General features: G+C 47.2%; 1 protein-coding gene across 1 annotated transcript in view; it reads right to left on the bottom strand.

Moving 5' to 3' along the window:
• The window catches only part of FAM217A (family with sequence similarity 217 member A), a 250,436-nt gene that overhangs the window by 147,094 nt on the left and 77,160 nt on the right, over positions 1–26,182 (bottom strand). Inside the window, exon 2 of the mRNA XM_030208680.1 lies at positions 2,204–2,275. Within this exon, the coding sequence (XP_030064540.1) occupies positions 2,204–2,275 (72 nt within the window). The remainder of the gene's footprint in view (positions 1–2,203; positions 2,276–26,182) is intronic.

Below are 26,182 nucleotides of genomic sequence, written 5' to 3' on the forward strand. Positions count from 1 at the left end.
TTGTGTGATTTATTTAATGCTTGCTTCTCAGAAATTAAATGTTATTAAAACCAGTGCTTTTTTTGTAGGAAAAAAGGTACCGGTACTCATACACTGCCAACCTTAAGTGCGGGTACACTATATATAGCTCTGCCCCTACAGTAGCTATGCCCCAACAGTAGCCACACCCATTTTACTAACCTTGGCACATTTAAAAAGGCATCACTGAAAATAGTACACCAGTCCCAAGGTCCAACAAAATAACCCCTAAGAGTGATCATAAACTAATAGAATATGTAGACAAAAATCCAGCTCCCCCCCCCCCCCCCAAAAAAAAAAATTTTTGGCATGCAGAACACCACCAGAAAAACTGAAATATTTTCCCCTTGTACTGCTATAAAGATAGCAGATGTAAATTTCAGAAACTGACATATTCCATTCACTATATTACAAATTAACAACAAATAAAACAAAAAAATTAACACAGTTACCACACTACTTTATCTTAAAATAAAATTATTTTTTCTACCTTTGTTGTCTGATCATTTTATTTTTTTCTGTTAACTTTGGTCCCAGTGCCTCTCTTCTGCTTTCCTCTGTTTTTCACCTGTCTTTGCAGGATCACTATCCATTTGACATTTCTTCTCTGTGTCCATCATCCATCTTCCCTCTGCACCAGAATCGTTATACCCACACTAGCCCACTCCTCAAGTGACTTCACTGGCTCCCTGTCCGCTTCCGCATTCAATTTAAACTTCTCGTACTGACCTTGAAATGCATCCACTCTGCAGCCCCCCCATTACCTCTCCACTCTCATCTCTCCCTATATTCCTCCCCGTGAACTCCGCTCACTGGACAAATCTCTCGTCATCCCCCTTCTCCTCCATTGCTAACTCCAGGCTTCGCTCCTTTTCTCTGGCGGCACCTTATGCCTGGAATAGACTTCCTAGACCTATACGTCTAGCTCCATCTCTACCTGTTTTCAAATCTATGCTGAAAACCCACCTTTTCACTGCTGCTTTTTAGCTCCCATTACTCCCTCACCCGTAACTGTCTTGTCTGTCTGTATTATTTAGATTGTAAGCTCTTTTGAGCAGGGACTGTCTCTTTGTATCAGATGTTCAGCGCTGCATGCGTCTGATAGCGCTATATAAATAATAATAATAATCCCTATTTGTCCTGTCCAGCATTTTCCTTCTGTGTCTTCAGAGTCACCATTCCACCTCTTTTTCCAGTATCACCCTTCTGTGTTCCCATTGCCCCCCCCCCCCCCCCCCCCCCCACTTTTCCTAGAATCACCCCTCTGGTGCCTATCTCCTCTGTGTCCTTACCTCACCTCTTTTCCAGCATCTCCAGCTGTGTCCCTGTCCCTATCCTCCCCCCTATGTTCACCATCTGCCCTCCCAGTGTCTTTATTTCACCTCTCCCTTTTCAGCATTGCTCTCCTCTGTGCGCCTATCTACCCCCTTTCGGCTTTGCCCCCTTGTCCTCATCACCCCTTCCCATTTTCAGTATTTACAATATCTTCTCTGTGTGACAATCTACCTCTCTTTCAGCATTGAACCCTCTGTGTCCCTATCTCCCCTCCCCTCTTTCAGTATTGCCCCCTCTGTTTGCCTTACCCCCCCTTCAGTATGCCCCCGTGTCCCTATCTAACCCCTTTCTACACTGCTCTCAGTGTCCCTATCTACCCCCTTTCAGCACTGCCATCTCTGCATCCCTATCCTTATAGTTCCTGCCTGCCCCTTCTCTGTGTCACTGTTTATCCCCATGTTCAGCTTATCCCTTCCCTTGTTACCACACTCTATAGCTAGCATCTTTCCACTCTCCACCCCTCCCCCTCATATGGCATCTTTCCCTCCTCTGTGCTGTGCCTCCCATCTAGTATGGCGTCTTTCCCTCCTCCACGACCTCCCCCCCCCCAACTATGGAATCTTTCCCTCCTCTGTGCCAACCACCAAAAGCTTCCCTGCTCCCAAGGAATAAAATGAAATTTGGCCCTATGTCTGTAATGGACATCCTTTGTGACCGTCAGGCAAGTTATTACATTTTTACTGCCTCAAGCACAATTGAGCCCATTTGAACAGAGAAATAACTCATGGACCTGGATTCAATTTGCCCCAAGTTCAGATTTGGAAAAACGTGAGTAATAAATATAAAATCACTTCTACTGTGGAAAATAAAAACTTGTTGAGAAATCAATCAGAATGTCACAGAATCCCACCTGCATCTTTCTAACCATGTTTTCCATCAAGTTAAGGTCTTCCATTTGTTTCACTGTAACTCTGTAATTGTCCTGCAGAACAGCAAAAATGTGTTTTAGTTATTCATTATTCATAGATCACTTTCTATTTTTCCACGTCAAAGACCCCTCATATTCCTATCTGGCTTTCCAAGAAGCTATTGTACAATCACTGTTTATCTGGGAACATACCATGATAGCCTGCTGCGACCAGGAAAGGAACTCAGATCACTTAACCCACTTTCAAAGCCACTCTGTGGCTGGCCAGTAGGTATGATTACAGGAACAGTATATAGCTTAGCCCTGCTCTCAAAGACACTAGTCTGTCGTGGGCCTGAAGTCTGGAACAGAACTGAGGGACCTTGTGATTGACCTGAGTGGCAAAAAGATCCACCCAGGGGGTGCCCCACTCTTGGAAGATCTTGCATACGACGCCTGAATTGAGCGACCACTTGTGAGGTTGCATTATGCTGCTCAATCTGTTGGCCAGACTGTTGTTTACGCCTGCCAGATACATGGCTTGGAGAAACATGCCGTAATGGCGAGCCCAAAGCCACATCTGGACGGTTTCCTGACACAAGGGGCGAGATCCGGCGCCTCCCTGCTTGTTGATGTAGTACATGGCAACCTGATTGTCTGTCTTAATTTGGATAATTTGATTGGACAGCTGATCTCTGAAAGCCTTTAAAGCGTTCCAGACCGCTCGCAACTCCAGGAGATTGATCTGAAGACCTTTTTCCTGGAGGGACCAAACTCCTTGAGTGTGAAGCCCATCGACATGAGCTTCCCACCACAGGAGGGATGCATCCGTTGTCAGCACTTTTTGTGACTGAGGAATTTGAAAGGGGAGTCCCAAGGTCAAATTGGATCGAATTGTCCACCACTGAAGGGAATTGTGAAAATCAGTGGACAACTGGATTGCATCCTCCAGATCCCCTGCAGCTTGATACCACTGAGAAGCTAGGGTCCATTGAGTTGATCTCATGTGAAGACAGGCCAAGGGTGTCAAATGGACTGTTGAGGCCATATGGCCTAGAAGTCTCAACATCTGCCGAGCTGTAATCTGCTGGAAACTAGAGACAGAAGATTGTCTGCTCTCGCTTCTGGAAGATAGGCACGAGCCGTCTGTGAGTCCAGCAGAACTCCTATAAATTCCAGTTTCTGAACAGGGTAAAGACGGGACTTGGGGTAATTTATAACAAACCTGAGTAGCTCCAGCAGTTGAATAGTCATCTGCATGGACTGTAGAGCCCCTGCCTCTGAGGTGTTCTTCACCAGCCAATCGTCGAGATAAGGGAACACATGCACTCCCAGTCTGCGTAGCGATGCTGCAACTACTGCCAGGCATTTCGTAAAGACCCTGGGCGCAAACGCCAGACAAAAGGGCAGCACACAATACTGGAAGTGCTGTGCTCCCAGACGGAATCAAAGATACCTCCTGTGAGCTGGAAGTATCGGGATGTGTGTATAAGCATCCTTTAAGTACAGAGAGCATGGCCAATCGTTCTCCTGAATCATGGGAAGAAGGGTGCCCAGGGAAACCATCCTGAACTTTTGTGGGACTAGGAATTTGTTCAGGGCCCTTAGGTCCAGGATGGGACGCATCCCCCCTGTTTTCTTTTGCACAAGAAAGTACCTGGAATAGAATCCCAGCTCTTCTTGCCCTGGTGGAACGGGCTCGACCGCATTGGCGCTGAGAAGGACGAAGAGTTCCTCTGCAAGTACCTGCCTGTGCTGGAAGCTGAAGGATTGAGCTCCCGGTGGGAAATTTGGAGGTCTGGATTTCAAATTGAGGGAGTATCCTAACCAGACTATTTGAAGAACCAACCGATCGGAGGTTATGAGAGGCCACCTTTGGTGAAAAACTTTTAACCTCCCCCCGACCGGCAAGTCGTCTGGCACGGACACCTTTATAGCGGCTATGCTCAGCTGCAGCCAGTCAAAAGCCCATCCCCTTGCTTTTGGTGGGGAGCAACAGGGGCCTGCCTTGGCGCACGCTATTGACGAGAATGAGCGCGCTGGGGATGAGCATGAGAAGGCTGTTGAGAAGGAGGGTTGTACCTACGCTTATTATAAGCATAGGGAGCATTCTTCCTTCCCCAGAAAAATCGTCTACCTGATGAGGTAGTAGCAGAAGGCACCCTGTGGGAGAGATTGTCCATAGCGGTTTCCCGCTGCTCAACTTTCTCACCAAAAATATTATCCCCCGGCAAGGGACATCCGCAATCCCCTGCTGGACTCGATTGTCCAGGTCAGAGGCACGCAGCCACGAGAGTCTGCGCATCACTATACCTTGGGCAGCGGATCTGGATGCAACATCAAAAAAATCGTAAGCACCCCTGGACAGGAATTTACGACACGCCTTCTGCTGCCCGATCACCTCCTGAAAAAGCTTGGCCTGCTCCGGAGGGAGCTTATCAACCAAGTCCACCAGTTGCTTCACCATGTTCCTCAAGTGAATGCTCGTGCAGCTGGTAGGATTGAATTTTGGCCACGAGCATACAGGCCTGATACGCCTTTCTCCCAAAAGAGTCCAGGGTTCTAGATTCTCTTCCCGGGGGGCGCCGAGGCAAAGTCTCTAGAACTCCTGGCTCTCTTGAGAGCAGAATCCACAACCACAGAGTCGTGAGGTAACTGCGACTTCATCAGCTCAGGTTCTCCGTGAATCCAATATTGGGACTCAGCTTTCTTGGGAATGGTGGGATTACTTAGTGGTTTCATCCAGTTCCGCAAAAGTGTCTCCTTGAGCACATTATACAAAGGAACAGTGGATGACTCCTTATGTGACGAAGGATAGTCAAGGACCTCGAGCATTTCAGTCCTGGGCTCATCCTCAGATACCACAGGGAAGGGAATTCTACTCGCTACCACTCAGAGTTGCAGTCATTTACCGCCCCCCTGATAAGTCCCTCTCTTCCTTCCATACCAACTTCGATGCCTGGCTCTCCGTTTTCTTGAGCCCTCATCCCCATCCCTCATTCTTGGAGACTTTAACATACACACTGATAACCCATCCGAATCATACGCTTCTCAGTTCTTCACTCTAACCTCATCCTTCAACCTCCAACTGAGCTCCACCACCCCTACTCACCAATCTGGCCACTGTCTTGACCTCGTCCTCTCCTCTACCTGATCTCCCTCCAATTTCTGCGCCTCAGCTCTTCCTCTCTCTGACCATCACCTGATCACCTTCACACTTCATCACCTTCCCCCTCAGTCCCGCCCAACACTAACCACTACTTTCAGGAATATCCACGCTGTCGACCCTCCCACCTTATCCTCTAGTATTTCTAAATCTCCTCCCTTCCATCATGTTCTCCGAATCTGTCGACAAAGCCGTTTCCACTTACAATGCCACTCTCTCCTCTGCTCTGGACACCCTTGCACCATCTATCTCCCGTCCCACAAGGCGTACTAATCCCCAGCCCTGGCTGACCCCTTGCACCCTATACCTTCGCTCCTGCGCCCGATCGGCTGAACGCCTCTGGAGGAAATCTCACACCCATACTGATTTCATTCATTACAAATTCATGCTATCCTCCTTCCAGTCCTCCCTATTTCTCGCCAAACAGGACTATTACACCCAATAGACTAATTCCCTCAGCTCTAACCCTCGTTGTCTCTTTGCCACCCTCAACTTCCTCCTCAAAGTGCCCTCCGCTCCCACCCCCCCTCACTCTCTCCTCAATCACTGGCTGACTACTTCCGCGACAAGGTGTGCAGAAGATCAACCTCGAATTCACCACCAAACCTTCTCCTCCTCTTCACCCTATAACCCACTCCCTCAATCAACTAACCCAGGCCTCCTTCTCCTCTTTTCCTGACATCACCGAAGAGGAAACCGCCCACCTTCTTTCCTCCTCGAAATGCACCACCAGTCCCTTTGACCCCATCCTCACCAACTTACTTAACACCATCTCTCCTACTGTCACCCCATCTGTCATATCCTCAACCTCTCTCTCTCCACTGCAACTGTCCCTGACACCTTCAAGCATGCTGTTGTCACACCACTCCTCAAAAAATCATCACTTGACCCTACTTGTCCCTCCATCTACCGCCCCATCTCCCTCCTACCCTTCCTCTCCAAGATACTTGAACGTGCCGTTCACAGCCGTTGCCTTGATTTTCTCTCCTCTCATGCCATCCTCAATCCGCTTCAATCCAGCTTTCGCCCCCTACACTCGACAGAAACGGCACTATCTAAAGTCTGCAATCACCTGTTCCTTGCCAAATCCAAAGGTCACTACTCCATCCTCATCCTCCTCGACCTATCTGCCGCTTTTGACACTGTCAATCACAATTTACTTCTTGCCACACTGTCCTCATTTGGGTTCCAGGGCTCTGTCCTCTCCTGGTTCTCCTCTTATCTCTCCCACCGTACCTTCAGAGTACATTCTCATGGTTCTTCCTCCACCCCCATCCCGCTCTCTGTTGGAGTTCCTCAGGGATATGTCCTTGGACCCCTTCTCTTCTCAATCTACACCTCTTCCCTGGGCTCCCTGATCTCATTCTCATGGTTTCCAATATCATCTTTATGCTGACGACACCCAGCTTTATCTCTCCACACCAGACATCACTGCGGAAACCCAGGCCAAAGTATCGGCCTGCTTATCCGACATTGCTGCCTGGATGTCCAACCGCCACCTGAAACTGAACATGGCCAAGACCGAGCTTAATGTCTTCCCTCCCAAACCCACTTCTCCTCTCCCTCCACTCTCCATCTCAGTTGATAACACCCTCATCATCCCCGTCTCATCTGCCCGCAACCTCGGAGTCATCTTCGACTCCTCCCTCTCCTTCTCTGCGCATATCCAGCAGATAGCCAAGACCTGTCGCTTCTTCCTCTATAACATTAGCAAAACTCGCCCTTTCATCTCTGAGCACACCACCCGAACTCTCATCCACTCTCTCATTACCTCTCTCCTTGACTACTGCACCCTACGCCTCACTGGCCTCCCACTTAGCCATCTATCCCCCCTTCAGTCCGTTCAGAACTCTGCTGCACGTCTCATCTTCCGTCTGAACCGATATGCCCATATCACCCCATCTCCTCAAGTCACTTCACTGGCTTCCAATCAGGTACCGCATACAATTCAAGCTTCTCCTACTTACCTACAAATGCACTCGATCTGCAGCCCCTCATTACCTCTCTACCCTCATCTCCCCTTATGTTCCTACTTGTAACCTCCGCTCTCAAGACAAATCCCTCCTTTCAGTACCCTTCTCCACCACCGCCAACTCCAGGCTCCGCCCTTTCTGCCTCGTCTCACCCCATGCTTGGAATAAACTCCCTGAGCCCATACACGAGGCCCTCTCCCTGCCCAAATCCTTGTTCAAAGCCCACCTCTTCAATGTCGCCTTTGGCACCTAATCACTTTACCTCTATTCAGGAAATCTAAACTGCCCCAACTTGACATTTTGTCCTTTAGATTGCAAGCTCCTTTGAGCAGGGACTGTCCTTCTTTGGTAAACTGTACAGTGCTGCGTAACCCTAGTAGTGCTCTAGAAATGTTAAGTAGTAGTAGTAGTAGTAGTAGTAGTAATAGCCACAGACATTTCCTGGACAAATAAAGAGAAAGAAAGACTCTCTGGCGGAGAAAGAAAGACTCTCCGGGGGAGAAAGCTTTCTTTCTGGTGAAGGAGTAGGATCAGAGAGAAGACCACAAGACTCCTCGGAAGAGAAATACCTGGGATCTTGCCCTTCATCCCACGAGGCATCCTCATCGGTATCAGACAAGAGTTCCTTAACTGCAGTCCGAAACTGGGCCTGTCTCGACGCCGAGGAACCATGTCCTCGATGGCGATGGCGAGAAGTCGACTCCCAAGCTGGCGGCGATGAAGCTCCCTCCAGCGATGTCGACGGGGAGTCGACCTGGGTGGCAGCTGAAGCCGATGCTACAGGCGGTACCGGCGTCGGAGACCTCACCACAGGCATAGAGCCAGCTGCCACTTCCACCGACGTTACAGAGGGAGCAAGCACCCCTGGTACCGGAGCAGACTGACGCAGAAGCCCCTCCAAAAGACTTGAAGAATGGCTCAGATGCGCTCGTCTAGAGTCGCTGTCGAGCAAGGCTGTGGGGTCGGTGCAGGAATCGGTGTCAGAATCTGTGGAGGTTGAGGAGGCGGTACCGGGCTGCCCGAAGACTGACACCTCTTGTATGGAGGGTGAGCGTTCCTCCCGGCGTCGGCGCTTCACGGGTGCCGAATCCTTCAACGCCCCGGAGCTCCCGGTACCGTGCTTGGAAGGAGACCGATGACTATGCTTCTTCGCCTTCGCTCGATGCACGTCATCGATATTCCTCGGTACCGACGAGGAGAACATGGAATCCACATGCCTCCTCAGGGTCGGGTCCGAGAGTGGTCGGTCCCGGTGGGCCTGCACAGCAGAAGACTGAGACAGGTGGAGACCCACTCGACAGCTCACTGCTCCCAGCGTGTGGTGGTCTCTGGGCAGCCATTACCTGTGCTCCTGAAGTCGATGCCATCCCCGGTGCCAATATCGATGACGCTGACCTCAGTACTGAAGTCGACATCGAGGAACCGGACGAAGCTCCAAAAAGTCGATCTCGAAGAGCTTGTCTCAACGCCTGTGTCCGCTTTTTCAAGCTAAGACACAACTTACATGCGTCTGGGCAATGGTCGGGCCCAAGGCACTGAAGACACCACACGTGGGGGTCGGTACCTGAGATCGTCCCGTTGTACCGAGTACACTTCTTGAAGCCGCTGGGAGTCCTCGATGACATGGATGGAAAAATAGCGGCGGCAAGATCAAAATTCACGATTGTTCCAAAAGGGAGAGCACAAAAAAGAGAAACCACGGCAGAAGGGAAAGGAAACTTGGGAAGGGCAAAAACTAAACAGGTAAAAGACTTCTACTTTATTTTTTTTTCTTTTTTATTTAAAAGGCAAGGGAAGAAGAAAAAGGAAACCCGAAGAAAATCTCCAGAAAAAAACGGCCAAAGGCTCTTCGAAGGGGTCAGAAGAGACGACAAATCGCTGCCTCTCTTCACCACGGAAAAAAGGTAACTGGGTGGGAAGACAGCCGCGCATGCGCAGTCCGCGCGCCAGAAGGTTCTGTCAAAGCCTTGAAGATTTTTTGCTTTAAAAAAATTCCATTCGTGGGGGCCGCCGTGGACGTCGACCCACCAGTGAGAACAAGCAGCCTGCTTGTCCTCTGAGAATGATATATACCACATTGGAAGATGAGCACGTGAAAGATTCCTTAATGTTGAATATTTTTCCTTTGTAAACGACCATGGAGTCCTGTGAAATATTTTGGCATAGTTTGCAGCTGGATACAAGTACATAAGTAATGGCATACTGGGAAAAGACCAAAGGCCCATCAAGCCCAGCATCCTGTCCCCGACAGCGGCCAATCCAGGTCAAGGGCACCTGGCAGTTTCCCAAACGTACAAACATTCTATACATGTTATTCCCGAAATTGTAGATTTTTCCAAGTCCATTTAGTAGCGGTCTATGGACTTGTCCTTTAGGAAACCGTCCAAACCCTTTTAAAACTCTGCCAAGCTAACCGCCTTCACCACGTTCTCCGGCAACGAATTCCAGAGTTTAATTACGCGTTGGGTGAAGAAAAATTGTCTCCGATTTGTTTTAAATGTACTACACTGTAGTTTCATCGCATGCCCCCTAGACCTAGTATTTTTGGAAAGCTTGAACAGACGCTTCGCATCCACCTGTTCCACTCCACTCATTATTTTATATACCTGTATCATATCTCCCCTCAACCATCTCTTCTCCAAGCTGAAAAGCCCTAGCCTCCTTAGCCTTTCTTCATAGGGAAGTCGTCCCATCCCCGCTATCATTTTTGTCGCCCTTTGCTGCACCTTTTCCAATTCCACTATATGTTTCTTGATATACGGCGACCTGAATTGGACACAATACTCAAGGTGCGGTTGCACCTTGGAACGATACAACGGCATTATAACATCCTCACACCTGTTTTCTATACCTTTCCTAATAATACCCAACATTCTATTCGCTTTCCTAGCCGCAGCAGCACACTGAGCAGAAGGTTTCAGTGTATTATCAATGACGACACCCAGATCCCTTTCTTGGTCCGTAACTCCTAACGTGGAACCTTGCATGACTTAGCTATAATTCGGGTTCTTTTTTCCCCACATGCATCACCCCTTACGCTTGCTCACATTAAACGTCATCTGCCATTTAGATGCCCAGTCTCCCAGTCTCGTAAGGTCCTTCTGTAATTTTTCACAATCCTCTCGCGAATTAACAACTTTGAATAACTTTGTGTCATCAGCAAATTTAATTGCCTCACTAGTTACTCCCATCTCTAAATCATTTATAAATATATTAAAGAGCAGCGGTCCTAGCACTGACCCCTGAGGAACCCCACTAACTACCCTTCTCCATTGTGAATACTTCCCATTTAACCCCACTCTCTGTTTCCTATCCTTCAACCAGTTTTTAATCCACAATAGGCCATTACCTTCGGTCCCATGACCCTCCAATTTCCTCTGTAGCCTTTCATGAGGCACCTTGTCAAATGCCTTTTGAAAATCCAGATACACAATATCAACTGGCTCCCCTTTGTCCACATGTTTGTTTACTCCTTCAAAAGAATTGAAGTAAATTGGTCAGGCAAGATTTCCCCACACTAAAGCCGTGCTGACTTGGTCTCAGTAATTTTTTTCATAATCCCTCTTGGCCTTCTTTATCTGCGCCTTGCATTTGCTTTTACACTCCTTATGCTGCTTCTTGTTATTTTCAGACGGTTCCTTCTTCCATTTTCTGAAGGCGTTTCTTTTAGCCCTAACAGCTTCCTTCACCTCACTTTTTAACCACGCCAGCTGGGAATATCTCTTTCAGAAAAAGTCAATTTCTTGGACACCACAGTCTCAATCAGCAATGGCTATACAAACATCCATATACAAGAAACCCACAGACAAATGCAGCTACCTCCACAACTCCAGCTTCCACCCTTCACATACAGAAAGATCCATTATTTACAGCCAAGCCACAAGATACCACCGTATCTGCTCTGACCTAGGGGACAGAGACAGACACCTTGAAATCCTGACTGCATCCTTCAAACAGAAAGGCTACAACCCCAAAATAATCTCCAAGAATATTGCCTCCTCCCTCAAAACACCCAGGGGAAATCTGCTACAGTACAAAGAAAAAAAAGCCACAGAATCCCCCTTATAGTGACATACAACCCAGAGCTGGAAAAATTAAGAAAAATCATAAGAGATCTGCAGCCTGTACTCAGGAGGATGAATTACTGAAAGAGATATTCCCATCCCCACCAGTGCTGGCCTTCCAACAGCCACCCAACTTAAAACACAAGCTAATTAGAAGCAAGCTCCCAACACAGACTCAAAAAGAAAAGAATGGCACACATCCTTGCAGTATATCCAGCTGCAAAATATGCCAAAATATTTCACAGGACCCCACGGTCATTCACAAAGGAAAAATATTCAACATTAAGGAATCTTTCACATGCTCATCTTCCAATGTGGTATATATCATTCAGTGTAAAAAATGCAACGAAGGCTGCTACATTGGAGAAACAAGTCAGATGCTAAAGAAGAGATTTAATTTACAGACACCATATGAAAAATGCTAGTACCAATAAAGACGTCACGCTTGTGGGGCAGCACTTCACAAAACCAGAACACTGTACCAGTGATTTCATGTTAAGAATCCTAAAAGGGAACTTTAAAACAATACAGGAACGTAAGACCTTTGAAGTCAGAATGATTAAATATTTTGACACCCACCAGACAGGACTTAACAAAGATCTGGGTTTTTTATTTATTTATTATTTTAAATGTTTATACAAAGAGTATACATCTTTGATAAGATACACCAGAATAATACAAATACAATAAAGAATATGGTAAATAAACAAATATTCTCTTAATCTGGTTACAAAAGTCCACCAAAAAAAGGAATTCAAGACTGATAAACCGTCGTAAGTTTGGTACTATTAACTAGAAATACAGGAATATCAAGCAGTGGCACTCCTAAACTACAGAACCCAAAACCAAAATGGAGTTAACATTGGTCTATCCTCTTATCAAGGAATTACCTCAATTGTTCAGGATCAAAGAATATATATATTTTTATCCTTGAATATCAAAATACACTTACAAGAAAATCGTAACTGGAAAACTGCCCCAGCATTTAAAGATTCCTGTTTCACGGCCAGGAACTTTTTTCTCCTTTGTTGAGTCCATCGAGCTATATCTGGGAACACAGAGACCTTGCCACCTTTAAAGTCAGGGTGAATGTTTTTAAAATAAAGTCTCAATAAAGATTCCTTATCTTGCAAAAAGACAATTAGAGTTGCTCTAGTCTCTGTATTGTCCACAGACCGCTCTAAAAAGTCCGACACGTCCAACTTTTCAGGAGAAATATCCTGTTTAGAAGTAAATTTGAGAAGGGGGAGATTTCATTTCCAAATAATAAATCTTTTGAAGAGGAGGAATTGATTGATCTGAATAATTATACATCTCTTTAAGAAATTTGGCAAACATATCCTTCGGAGCAACAAACTGAGACTTTGGAAATTTAGCAATCGCAGATTCAAATTTTTTGACAGATTTTCCATGTTTTCTATTTTCCTTTGAAGAGAAGCACAGTCTCCCAGCATGTGGGTCTGTTGTTGAGATATTTCCCCAATTTGCGTCTCTAAGTTAGTTTGCTTTGATATTATCCCTCCATTTGTCCTTTGAAAGAATTTATCTGTGAAACATTATTCAAGGATAATGTTATAAAAGAGGTACAGACCCTGTGGAGAGATTCCAATGCTGTCCAAATTGACTCCAGCGACACTACTGGGGGCTTAACTAGGGGTTGTATCGCCAGTACTCAAGCAGAAATTTCTTCTGGCGTAGTTGTTGCAGGCAATGCCTCCATAGTCTCCCCCATTGGCATTTCTAGCATTCGCTGGGCTCCCTCAGCTAGCCCCAAGTTCTCTCCAAGCTTCGCCATCGTTTTCTGAGGACGCCGCTCCTTCGAATCTTCGCTGGAAGCTGGATTCAGTACAGCCCTTCCGGATGCGTGCGAAAGCGTCGGGGTCAAAGGTCCTAACGGACTGAGCGAAAATTCGCTCTCCTGAGCGGGGCTCTTCCCTGCCCAGCTAGCGGATACATCCGGAATTGGAGTCGAAGCCAGAAATGTAGTCAAGGTTTGCTGCCCAGGCAAGGTAGGATTTTGCTTTGGGAGAGGGGTCCCCTTAGCTTTCCGTTCCGGCATATTTAGAAGGAAAAAGTTATCAAAAAAAAGAGCAAATTCTGGGAGTGTCTTTGCTACACGTCCTGCTCGGACGCCATCTTGAATCCCCTGATCTGGGTTTTCTAGCCCATTATAAACCATAAAATTGTACTGCTTTGACACCCTCCTGTCTCCATGCATACAGTATCTCCCCTCTCACCTACCCAACCCCATCCTGTTAGACTATCACTGAAATTCTTTGATCTTTCATTTATATATACTGTCATCTACAAACATTTGCTTATTTCCGATCTGATGAAGAAGGGCAATCAAGAATTGTATTAAGTTATGTCAAATAAAAAAGGTATCTTATTTTCTTTTCCATGTTTTATTTTGTTTTATTTCTATTATCATAAAATCCCCAAATCTAAATGTACATAAAAAGCGTAACCTGTTTTTAAGTTTCAAGATGTCTTTATAATTTGGTGAATAAAGAGTCTATGCAATTCTCAAAGCCCGGTATAAATGCTCATTAGTGTGAGAATTTCAGTATTTTTATTTAATAGTGTTCATTGTTGAAAATATAAACTCACAAATATAGTTGAGCCAAACATTGTTAATTGAACAACTGCAAGTTGCTTCACATTTGGATACTGAGAATCACAGACAACCTTGCCCCAGAAATCTGTGATGTCCACTTCTTGTAACTCCATTTTCATAGTATCCTCAACTTGAAGATCAGTAGTCTCCAGTCAAAGGGCTGACTGTGAAACATAAAACATGTCTTCAGATGTTTCAGTCCAGTTACCATCGGGAGGAATTGAAACTGGGTTGGCAACAAACAGAAAAATGATATCAAGACCATTGAAATCCTGGAAACGTTCCTCAAATTCCTGCTGGAGTTGCAGCATAAAAGATCTAGCAGTACTCAACAGATAAGACGTTGGATTTATTACTTTTGTTGTTGGAATGTGAATTAACTGACCATTAGCCAAGTAATTTGTAAATATAGCCAATTTAGCTTCAAAAGCCTAACATCTGGATGCCAGATTTATCACTGTCTTTCTTATAAGGTTAAATTAAATTCACATCAATTAAAAAAAAAAAAACAAAGTTCATATCTGCTCAGTATCATTCAGGAACAAAAACTCAGCTGCTTTTTTAGATGCCGATGTTTGAAGAAGTTCATAGACTTCATTATGAAGGCTCCAATCAGCACACATCATTATGCAGAATACTGTTAAAATCAGGAAGCCTTCCTATGAAAATTTTGAAAAAGCTGATGCTGGAGTGGGGAATTACACAGAATGAAATTAATCATTTTCATCACCACATTCATTGCATTTGCAGTTCAGTTGCATCCTAAAATTTTCAGAGGCCTTGAAAAATGTCCTTACCTAGTCGTTTATCAAATGGAGGCAACGTCAACAGATCTTCAACAAATTTTTTCCCATTGAAAAATTGAACGTAAACACAACTGTGAAATATTGATGTTTAACGCCAGTGAAAAAACCTTTGTGTTCTTGAGATCATTAAGTAGCTGTTGGAATACGTTTTCTGCCAAGTCTTCAACTCAGTGGCTTGCCATGCTGTTGAAGGAATTCCCTACGACACTTTTTGTCATCAAAGAGCACAGAAGACAGGTCTAACAGGCACTCTGCCAACTTCTGCATTGAGGAGCGGCTTCTTTCTTCTACTCAAAGTCCACATCACATAAAGCAGTTGTGTGATGTGGTTTTATTCATAACTAGTAAAAAAGGCCCCTTTCTGTCCGAAATGAAATGGGCACTAGCAAGGTTTTCCTCGGAGTGTATGTTTGAGAGAGAACGTGTGTGAGAGATGTAGAGTGTGATAGACACAGAGTGTGTCAAGAGACAGTGTATGTTGTCAGCCGCTCCTCCCGGCTGCGTAGTTGTCTCTCTCACTTATCCGTGCTGTCCGCTTCCGATTCCACACTCGTCCGTGCAGTTCGCTCTCACTGCCACACAGTTCCACTTGCAAGGCGGTGCAACACAGTACCACTTGCCAGTCTTTTAAACAAAGTTCAGCTAGTTAGACTTTAAACTCAGTTCTGCTAGCCAGGCTTCCAACCCAGCTCGGCTAGCCAGACTTCCCACAAAGTTCAGCTAGTCAGGCTTTGAACACAGTTCTGCTAGCCAGGCTTCAAACCCCGCTCGGCTAGCCAGACTTCCCACAAAGTTCAGCTAGTCAGGCTTTGAACACAGTTCCGCTAGCCAGGCTTCAAACCCCGCTCGGCTAGCCAGACTTCCCACAAAGTTCAGCTAGTCAGGCTTTGAACACAGTTCTGCTAGCCAGGCTTCAAATCCAGCTCGGCTAGCCAGACTTCCCACAAAGTTCAGCTAGACAGGCTTTAACCACAGTTCTGCTAGCCAGGCTTCCCCACCCCGCCCTCTTCAGCAAGGCCTCAAAGCCGTTCAGCTTAGCTAGGCTTTTAAAGATCCACCACCCTCACTTGTCAACACTTTACCTCTTGACAACCACCCACTGGATCTCTCCTGACTATTATTCCTTTCTTGATACTTTGGGCTCTTCTCTAGAAGTCACTCCTCTTCTCCAGCCACTTCCTCTCCCACCTCCATTTCCTCTTCCACACCTTCTCCTCCTATCTGCTCCAACTCCTCCCATTCCATCCCCCCATTCTCCACCCCCTCCCTCAGGTGTTCCACCCTCTCCTCAGCTGATTCCATCTCCCAATCAGCCCCCTCTCCTTTCCTCTCATGTGGCTCAGGTCCTCGTTTGTCCTCCTCTCTCCTATTCTTCCAGGCAGTCTCCAATCTGTGTTCTCTACGCTCCTGCCTCCTCCCCTCCCGCAATGCATTCTGGGATCTGTAGTTTTTCCACTCGGGCTTTTCTCTCTTCCCCCCTGCATTCTGGGCTCTGTGGCTTCTCTGATTCTCACAATGTGATAGACAGAGAGTGAGTGAGAGTGAGTGTGAGTGAGTGTGCACCCCCTTCCCCCTCCCTTTATGGTCTGAGGCCCCCCTTCCACCCCCACCTTTCTGGTCTTAGAACCCACCTCACCCCCCCTCCCTGCAGCCGCCCTCATGTCCACCGACCCTCCCCTCCACGTTCCTGCCTGCCCGCTGTTGGCGCTGGCACTGACGCTCCCCCGCTGCCGGATCGCTGTTGAAAATGGCCACCGAGACTTCCAATGGCGGTCTCGTGTGACTTCTGTTGAAGTCTTGGAAGCTGCCCTTGTTTAAGTATCGGCGGCCATTTTGAACAGCGATCCGGCATCAGGGGAGCGTCAGCGACAGCAGCGGGCAAGCAGGAATGTGGATCTTTCCTGCCTGCCCCAAAGATTTCGTTAAACACAACCTGGGTGGATGAAGGAGGGGCAGGTGAGACAGCAGGGTCGGTGGACATGGGTAGCTGCAGGGGGGGCAGGGGGAGATGTGCTGAGGGGGGGGGGTTCTTTGTTTCCACGCTTGTAGATTTTGTTGTGCCGCTCCCTGCCACTTGCTCCGAAGTGGCAGGGAGCGGCGCACTGACAGCTGATTCCCAGGCAGGGGAAGGAGTAGGGAAACACGCTCCTCCCCTTGCCTTGGAATCAGCTGTGAGTGACGTCATCCTGGCTACAGTGCCTAGCTCAGCAACTCCAGGAGCCACGGACACGGCAGTCCCACATTAGAACGTTGGTGGTGAAAATTATTATATAGAATAGCCATGCTATTTTCAAGAGTTGTCTTGAAGGTAGACACTTTATCCAAGCTACATTTGAACCTCTGGGATATTTAGCATTGAAATCTGACTTTTGTTTCAAAGTGTTTCTTAATATTACCACTCTGTCATTACTACAGTCTCATTACAGATCAAACACTGGGATCATACACCGGGCTGTGAAGGCAAGAAAGCAAAGATACTTTTCTGTAACAGATATTCTCCAAGGACAGCAGGCTTCATATTCTCACAAGTGTGGACAACAACAATCTGTGTCGCCCAGTAAGGCATTCTGCCAAAGTAAAAAATAGAGTTTTGAGGAGAGCGAGCCATGCTGCACTGCGCATGCGCGAGTGCCTTCCCACCTGTCGCGCAAACGCGATCTCCTCTGTTTAATATTAAAGAAAAAACATTAAATAAAAATATCCAAGGAGACACCTCCAAGGGGAGGTGTGCGGGATTGTGAGAATATAAAGCATGCTGTCCTCGAAGCACACTACAGGTAAGTATCTTCACTTTCTCTGAGGACAAGCAGACTCCTATATACTCACAAGTGTGGAATCTCTAGCATCCAGGCTCACACACAACAATAAACATTGGTCAATTGGGCCTAGCAATGGCAAGGACATAATATAGATTAACCTGAAAATATATACAATCTGAATGAAGGTGTAGCCTGGAACAGAATAAAATGGGCCTAGGAGGGTGGAGTTGGATTCTAGACCCCAAACAGATTCTGCAACACTAAATGCCCGAACCAAATGTCGCGTCAGGTATCCTGCTCAAGGAAGTAGTGTGATGTGAATGTGTGGACTGAACACCACGTCGCAGCCTTGCAAATTTCTTCAATGGAGGCTGACCTCAAGTGGGTTACCAACGCAGCCATAGAACTGACATTATGAGCCATGACATGACCCTCTAGGGCCAGCCCAGCCTGGGCATAAGTGAAGGAAATGCAATCTGCCAAATTGAAACAGTGCGTTTCCCGATGGCGACCTCCATCCTGTTAGGATCGAAAGAAACAAAAAGCTGGGTGGACCGTCTGTGGGGCCCTGTCCACTCCATGTAATAGGCCAATGCTCTCTTACAATCCAAGGTGTGCAAACTGTTTTGCCAGGATGGGGATGAGGTTGGCGAAAAAATTTTAGCAAGACAATCGACTGATTCAAATGGAACTCCGATATCACCTTCTGCAGGAACCAAGGGTGCATGTGGAGTACTCTGTTGTGATGAAACTTAGTGTAAGGTGCATTCACTACTAAGGCCTGAAGCTCACTGACCCTAAGAGCTGAAGTAACAGACACCATGAAAACGACCTTCCAGGTCAAGTACTTCAGATGGCAGGAATTCAGTGGCTCAAAACGAGCTTTCATCAGCTGGGTGAGAATGACGTTGAGATCCCATGCCACTGGCGGAGGTTTGATAGGGGGCTTTGACAAAAGTAAACTTCTCATGAAGCAAACAACTAAAAACTGTCTACAGATAGGCTTACCTTCTACACGTCAATGATAAGCACTAATTGCACTAAAGTGAACCCTTACAGAGTTGGTCTTAAGACCAGACTCTGCTAAGTGTAGAAGGTATTCAAGCAGGGTCTAGGTAAGACAAGTAAGGGGATCTAAAGCCTTGCTGTCACACCAGATGGCAAACCTCTGCCACTTAAAAAGAATAATAACTCTTAGTGGAATCTTTCCTGGAAGCCAGCAAGACTCGGGAGACACCTCCAAAAGACCCAAGAAAGCGAATTCTAGGCTCCCAACATCTAAGCTGTGAGAGCCAGAGACTGGAGGTTGGGATGTAGAAGTGACCCCTTGTCCTGCATGATGAGGGTCGGAAAACACTCCAATCTCCACAGTTTTTTGGAAGATATTTCCAGAAGAAGAGGGAACCAAATCTGCCATGGCCAGTATGGCACAATCAGAATCATGGTACTGTGGTCTTGCTTGAGTTTCAACAAAGTTTTTCCCTTTAGAGGTACTGGAGAATACGCATACAGAAGACCTGTCCCCCAATTGTTTTGTTTCATTTGTACCCCGCGCTTTCCCACTCATGGCAGGCTCAATGTGGCTTACATGGGGCAATGGAGGGTTAAGTGACTTGCCCAGAGTCACAAGGAGCTGCCTGTGCCTGAAGTGGGAATCGAACTCAGTTCCTCAGTTCCCCAGGACCAAAGTCCACCACCCTAACCACTAGGCCATCTGATGCTTGTCCTCCGTAGGCCTGAAGCCTGGAACAGAACTGAGGGACTTTGTGGTTGATCTGAATGGCAAAAGGATCCACTGAGGGGGTGCCCAACGCTTGGAAGATCTTGCGGGCTATGCCCATATTACGAGACCACTTGTGCAGTTGCATTATCTTGCTCAGTTTTTCTGCCAGGGTATTGTTTTCGTTACCAGATTAAGTGGCTCAAAGGAACATGCCATGTTGGCAAGCTCAATGCCACATCCGGACAGCTTCCTGAAAACCTTGCTTGTTGGTGTAATACATCGCAACCTGATTGTCTGTTTGAATGAGAACAATTTGATAAGAAAGCCTTTAGCACATTCCAGGTCGTCTGAAGCTCCAGGAGGCTGATCTGAAGATTTGTTTCCTAGAAACACTAAACTCTGAGTGTGAAGCCCATTTACATGAACTCCCCATCCTAGGAGAGATGCATCCATTGTCAGCACTTTTTGTGGTTGAAGAATTTGGAATGGAAGTCCCAGAGTCAAATTGGATCGAATTGTCCATCGCTGAAGAGAGTGTACAAGCCTTGGGGACATTTGGATTACAACTTATAGACTCCCTGTGGCTTGATATTACTGAGAGACCAGGGTCCATTGAGCTGATCTCATATGATGTGTCATGGGTGTAACATACACTGTGAAAGCTATGTGGCCCAGCAATCTCAACATCTGCTGAGCTATGACCTGCTGAGAGGCACGAACCTTGGACACCAGCGAGATGAGATTGTCCGCTCTCATCTCTAGGAGATAGGTTTGAACCCTCTGTTTGTCGAGCAGGGCTCCTATGAACTTCAATCTCTGGACAGGGTGTAGATGGGACTTGGGGTAGTTTAAAACACACCCTAGTAGCTCTAAAACCCGAACACTCATCCGCATGGACTCCCGAGCACTGTCTTTTGAGGTGCCCTTCACCAACCAATCTTTTTACTTTGGCAAAATGCCGGACTGGGCGACACGGATCGGCGTCACCCGCACTTATGAGAACATAGGAGCCTGCTTGTCCTTGGACAAAAACCGATACTCCTCCGTTCACGTTTCATGAACTGCATGATTTTCCATATTTTTCACATCTTGTTTGGATGTGTCATTCAACGGAAAAGAAGGGAAACCAATGCAAGATATCAAAGACATACATTTTCCAAAGCAGCAAAGATACTTACCTGTAAGCAGGTATTCACCGAAGACAGCAGCCCTTTTGATTTTTTAAATCAGCTCCCTCTAGGACGACTCCATATCCTTACCGAACTCTCCACCTTCTGTACATAATTTCACACTGTTCATAACCACTATAATGCCCTTATGTGCTACCTTAGTAACTATGTGCTATTTTATAAGGCCCTTAAAGCTATACATTCATCTTGAATAAGGTTATAAAATGTTTGTGTGTGTGAGGAAAGCAAAGCAACATGTAGGTGTTCCTCAAGAACAGGAGGAATCTCACATGTAAGCGACATCATCTGATGGAGAGGAGATGCTCCAAAGCATTCAGACAATGTAAAAGTCTTTGGCAGGATTCACTATGAATGTGATGCCTCTTATATATTCCTTCCTATGCTAGGCTTGTTACTAAGGCCTGTACTTTGCTCAGTTTGGTTCTCACAAGTTGGCCTAACAAGTTATAACACTTGGCTGGGAGAGATCACGTGATGAGCTGAGAGGAGCAGACACGTAGTAGCTCCTCTCTAGAGCCCTGGCTCCCCCCCCCCCCCCCCCCCGGCACAAAAAGCCTTGCAAACAGAGCGAAAACTGAGAAAAAAACAGCGAAAAGGGAGTGTGCGCTTGTATGGACCCTTTTGTTGTGAAATTAGAAGCAGTGATGCCAGCGAAAAGCACAACGAAAGAAGCTGATAAACCGCGGGGGATGGATCCCAAGATGGCGCTGAGTCCCGCACCAACCCCGACGCCCACGGCATTTACGACGCAGCAGCTCCTGCAGCTAACAGAAGCAGTGAAATCGGCACTGGACCCTCAATTATAGCATTTGTCCAGCCAGCTTAACACTTTAGAAACGCTTTTGGAGGAAACAAGGCGCACCGGTAAGCTGGAACACAGAGTGTCGGCAATGGAGGATGGGGAGGTCGGAAAAATCAAGCAGCTGGAAGAACTGCAGAAACTAGTGCAACTACAATCACAACAAATTGATGAGGTGGAGAATCGTTCGAGACGGGATAACCTGCGGATTGTAGGTATCCCAGAAACAGTTCCAGAACATATGCTGCAAACAGTTTTAGACAAATGGCTGACCACGGAGATGGCGCTTTCCGATAGCACAGAATCCCTTTGCTTGGAACGGGCCCACAGAATAGGGCGTAAGTCGGATCCAAATCAAGGGCCCAGAGTGATCATAATAAAAATCCATAATTTTGTGCTTAAGGTGGAAATTTTGAGAAGGACCCGGATGAAGCATGATAAGTTGTTTTACAATGGGAACTCCATTAAAATATTTCAGGACTTTTCTTTGTGTTTACAAGAGACGGGAGTAACTAGTGAGTTAATTAAATTTGCTGACGATACAAAGTTATTCAAAGTTGTTAAATCGCAAGAGGATTGTGAAAAATTACAAGAGGAGCTTACAACACTGGCAGACAAGGAATCCAAATGGCAGATGTTTAATGTGAGCAAGTGCAAAGTGATGCATGTGGGAAAGAGGAACCCGAACTATAGCCACGTAATGCAAGGTTCCACATTGGGTGTCACCAACCAGGAAAGGGATCTAGGTGTCATCGTTGATGATACGTTGAAACCCTCTGCTCAATGTGCTGTGGTGGCGGCTAAGAAAGCAAATAGAATGATAGGTATTATTAGGAAAGGAATGAAAAACAAAAATGAGGACATTATAATGCCTTTGTATCACTCCATGGTGCAACTGCCCTCTATTATGTGCAATTATGGTCATCGCATCTCAAAAAAGATAATAGAGGAATTAGAAAAGGTACAGAGAAGGGCAACAAAAATGATAAAGCGGATGGAACAGCTTCCCTATGAAGAAAGGCTAAAGTGGCTAGGGCTCTTCAGCTGGGAGAAAAAACGGCTGAGGAGAGTTATGATAGAGGTCTATAAAATAATGAGTGGAGTGTAATGGTTAGACGTGAATCACTTGTTTACTCTTTCCAAAACTACTAGGACTAGGGGGCACGCAAAGAAGCTACAAAGTACTAAATTTAAAACCAACTGGAGAAAACATTTCTTCACTCAATATGTAATTAAACTCTGGAATTTTATGCCAGAGAATGTGGTAAAAGCAGTTAGCTTAGCAGAGTTTAACAAAGGTGTGGATAGCTTACTAAAAGAAAAGTCCATAAGCCATTATTAAAATGGACTTTGGAAAATCCACTGCTTATTTGCATAGGCAGCATAAAACGTATTGAGCTGTTTTGGGATCTTGCCAGGTACTTGTAACCTAGATTGGCCACTGTGGAAACAGGATGCTGGGATTCATGGGCCTTTGGTCTGTCCCAGTATGGCAATCTTTATGTACTACAAGAAGCTCACTGCAGACTTACCCAGGGGTTTTAGTCAGTAGTAGGTCCACTTCTGATGGTTGCTTTTGATGGTGTTGCAAACGTTACCTTAGACTTCTTTTTCCCGACTGTGAAATACCTGTGGCTAGGAAAAACTGACATTTGATGTGTTAATTGCTTTGTTCCGATACTTGAACAAGGTTCAGTGATTCCCTGTCCCCCTTCTGGGCTTTGGTGAAGCCTCACTGCTCCCATGGGAGTGCTCTTGTAGAACAAAGAAGGTGGGATGTGCTTTGAAGCTGCCTCTCCTGATATATTGCTGTCCGATTACATTCTGCTCTGCCTGTTTTGAGTGAGCCTGGATGCTAGGGGTACCCCACTTGTGAGGATTATTCAGCCTGCTTGTCCTCGGAGAAAACGAAAAAACGAAGATACTCACCTGTAGCAGGTATTCTCCAAGGACAGCAGGCTGATAATCCTCACAAAGCCACCCACCTCCCCTCGGAGTTGTCTTCTCTTTCTTCCTTCCTCTTGACTGAACTGAGTGCGCCGTGTGGGAAGGCACTCTGCGCATGAGCAGTTGGACACGTATCGTGCAGAGAAGGCTCTAGTAAAGTTTTTTGCTATTTTGAATATCCGCAATCCTCTGCTGGACCGAACAGTCCAGGTCAGAAACACACAGCCATGAGAGTCTGCGCATTGCTATACCTTGAGCAGAGAACCAGGATGCCACATCAAAAGTGCTGAATGCGCCCCTGGCCAAGAATTTACGATACGCCTTCTGCTGCTTGACCAGCTAGCTAAAAGGTTCGGCCTACTCCGGAAGGAGGGCATCAACCAAACTAGACAGCTGTTGCACAGAGTTCTGCAAGTGGATGCTTGTGAAGAGCTGGTATGACTGTATATGGGCAGCGAGCATAGCAGCCTGATAAATTTTCCTCCTAAAAGAATCAAGGTCCTAGCTTCTCTGCCTGGGGGTGCCGAAGCATAGTCTCTAGAACTCTTGGCTCTTTTGAGGGCAGAGTCCACCACCATGGAGTTGTGGGGTAACTGAGACCTCATCAACCCAGGCTCCCCGTGGATCCGATACTGAGAATCTTTTTCAGGAATATGGGACGGACAGAGGGGACGCCCAGTTTCGCATAAGGTCTTCCCTGATTCCTGGGCTCATCCTCCATGTCTTTGGGGAATGGAATGGCCTGAGCCATTTCCCGCACAAAAGATGAGAAGAGGCTCTCAGGAGGAAACAGTCTCCTTTCAGGTGGAGGGGAAGGTTCAGAGGGAATCCCAAAGGATTCATCTGAGAAGTACCTGGGATCTTCCTCTGACTCCCACAAGCGTTCTTCCTCGGTGTCAGAGAGCACTTCCCTCAGTGACTTCCGAGACCGAATCCACCTCAACGCCAAAGATCCGTTGTCTCGATGGCGATGTCAAGCAGATTCCTCCATCAATGTCGATGGGGAGCCAACCTGGATAGCAGCCAAAACTGGAGCCGCAAGCGGCACCGAGCTCGGAGACCTCACCGCGGTTGGAGGGCCAGACATAGCTGCAGCAGACGGCAAGGTAGGCGCAAGCACCCCTGACATCAATGCAGTGTGGCGCAGCAGTCCTTCCAGAAGCTCTGGAAGCAAAGCCCGAATCAACTCGTTGAGAGCCACCATCGGAAAAGGCTGCGAGGCCGGTGGACCAGTTGGTGGCAGAGTTGCCTGGGGCTCAAGAGCAGGAACTGGACTGCTGTGAGACTGACATGTTGGCACCTCGTATGAAGGGGGAGTGGTCCTCCCGGCGTCCACACTTCTCGGGTGCCGATGCCCTCGGCGCCCCCAAGCTCCCAGAACCATGCGTCGAGGAAGAATGGTGTTGGTGCTTCTTGGCCGTCGCTCGATGCATGTCACAGAGGCTCCTCAGTGCCAACGAGGACGTCGAACCTCCACGTCTCCTTGGGGTCAGGTCAGATGGTCAGTCCCGGGGGGGCCTGCCTCGAGGCAGGTGGAGACCCACTCAATGCATCACTGCTCCCAGCGTGTCTTGGTCTGTCAGCAGCCATGCCTGCCTCCACTCCAGTTGGTGCTTCCCTCGATGCCGATACAGACGTTGAAGGGCGGGCCCAGGAACAACAGACTGACGTCGGAGAAGGGAGAAGCAATTAGCGATCAGATGTTTTATCCCGTGCAGCACCTTCGCATACAGGTGAGAGGCGCTGCACGGGACGGTAATGCGGAGGGGGGGTCCGGTGGAGGGTGGGAGCGGCGGTGACAATCCCAGGGGGCGGGGCACGGGGGCGGAGGATGGCGGGAGGTGGAGCCCTGGAGCAAAGGACAGGAGACACAGGAAGGGAGGGGGAGCGGGGATGAGAAAATGTGGAGATTTGTTTTTATTAAAACCTGCTGAAGCGGGGAACAGCGGCAATCTCGGGGGGGGGGGGGGGGGCAAGGGCGCCCATACAGGATGCTCCTGACGAGCGCCTTTGCCCCCTCCTGATCTATTTGAATTTTTTTTTTGTTTTGGTTAGTGCAGGGGGAAGTGGGGAACTACTGGTTTGTGTTTTACATAACTTTTTTTTTTTTTTTTACTTGCCAGCCTGCATTTTTAAGGCGCAGGAGGGAGCGGGGAGATGACAGCTCAGGCCTGAGCAACAGGTCTGAGATCTCGCTAAATTTCTCACATTAAATGATTCGTTAGAATCGTCGGTATGGTTAGTGCATTGCGAATTGTCCACATTTCAATGGTCGTTTCTGTTTTGCATTCCGTTTTCGTTATCTGCTAGAGGCTTCAGAAAAAGGCCTATAATGCATGCAACGGTGGCAAATTTTGTCGTTAAAGGGTCGTTAGAGTTTTGTGCATCTAGGCCTAAATGCACAAGTGGCTTGCATGTTGGAGGAAGAGGGGAGGCACCGCAGGAGGTACGCATGCCCCAGAGTGTTCAGGCCCCGTAGCACTTTCCTAGACCTCACTGACCTGCAGTGCCTCACTAGGTTCCGGTTTGATAGAGCTGCCATTCAGTACCTTTGTGAACAGTTCCAACCCCTCCTGCAGGCCGGGACCCGTAGGAACAACCCCATCCCTGTGCACCTAAAGATCACTGCTTCTCTCTTTTTTCTGGCCACTGGGAGTTTCCAGTCTGTCCTAGCTGTGAACATGGGTCTCACTCAGCCTTCCATTTCTAACTGCCTCACCCAGTTCCTTGATGCTTTCCTTACCCACACCTCTGAGTACATCACCTTCCCCACCACCCTCTAGGCCCTGCAGAACAACATGGCTGACTTCTACGCCATAGCTCACTTCCCCTCGGCCACAGGTGCCATTGACTGCACACTCGCACTCAGACCCCCCAAGGCACGAGAGGCCACATATAGGAACAAGAAAGCATTCCACTCCATGACTATGCAAGTGGT

This window comes from Microcaecilia unicolor, chromosome 1 (assembly GCF_901765095.1).
Source record: "Microcaecilia unicolor chromosome 1, aMicUni1.1, whole genome shotgun sequence".
Lineage (NCBI taxonomy): Eukaryota > Metazoa > Chordata > Amphibia > Gymnophiona > Siphonopidae > Microcaecilia > Microcaecilia unicolor.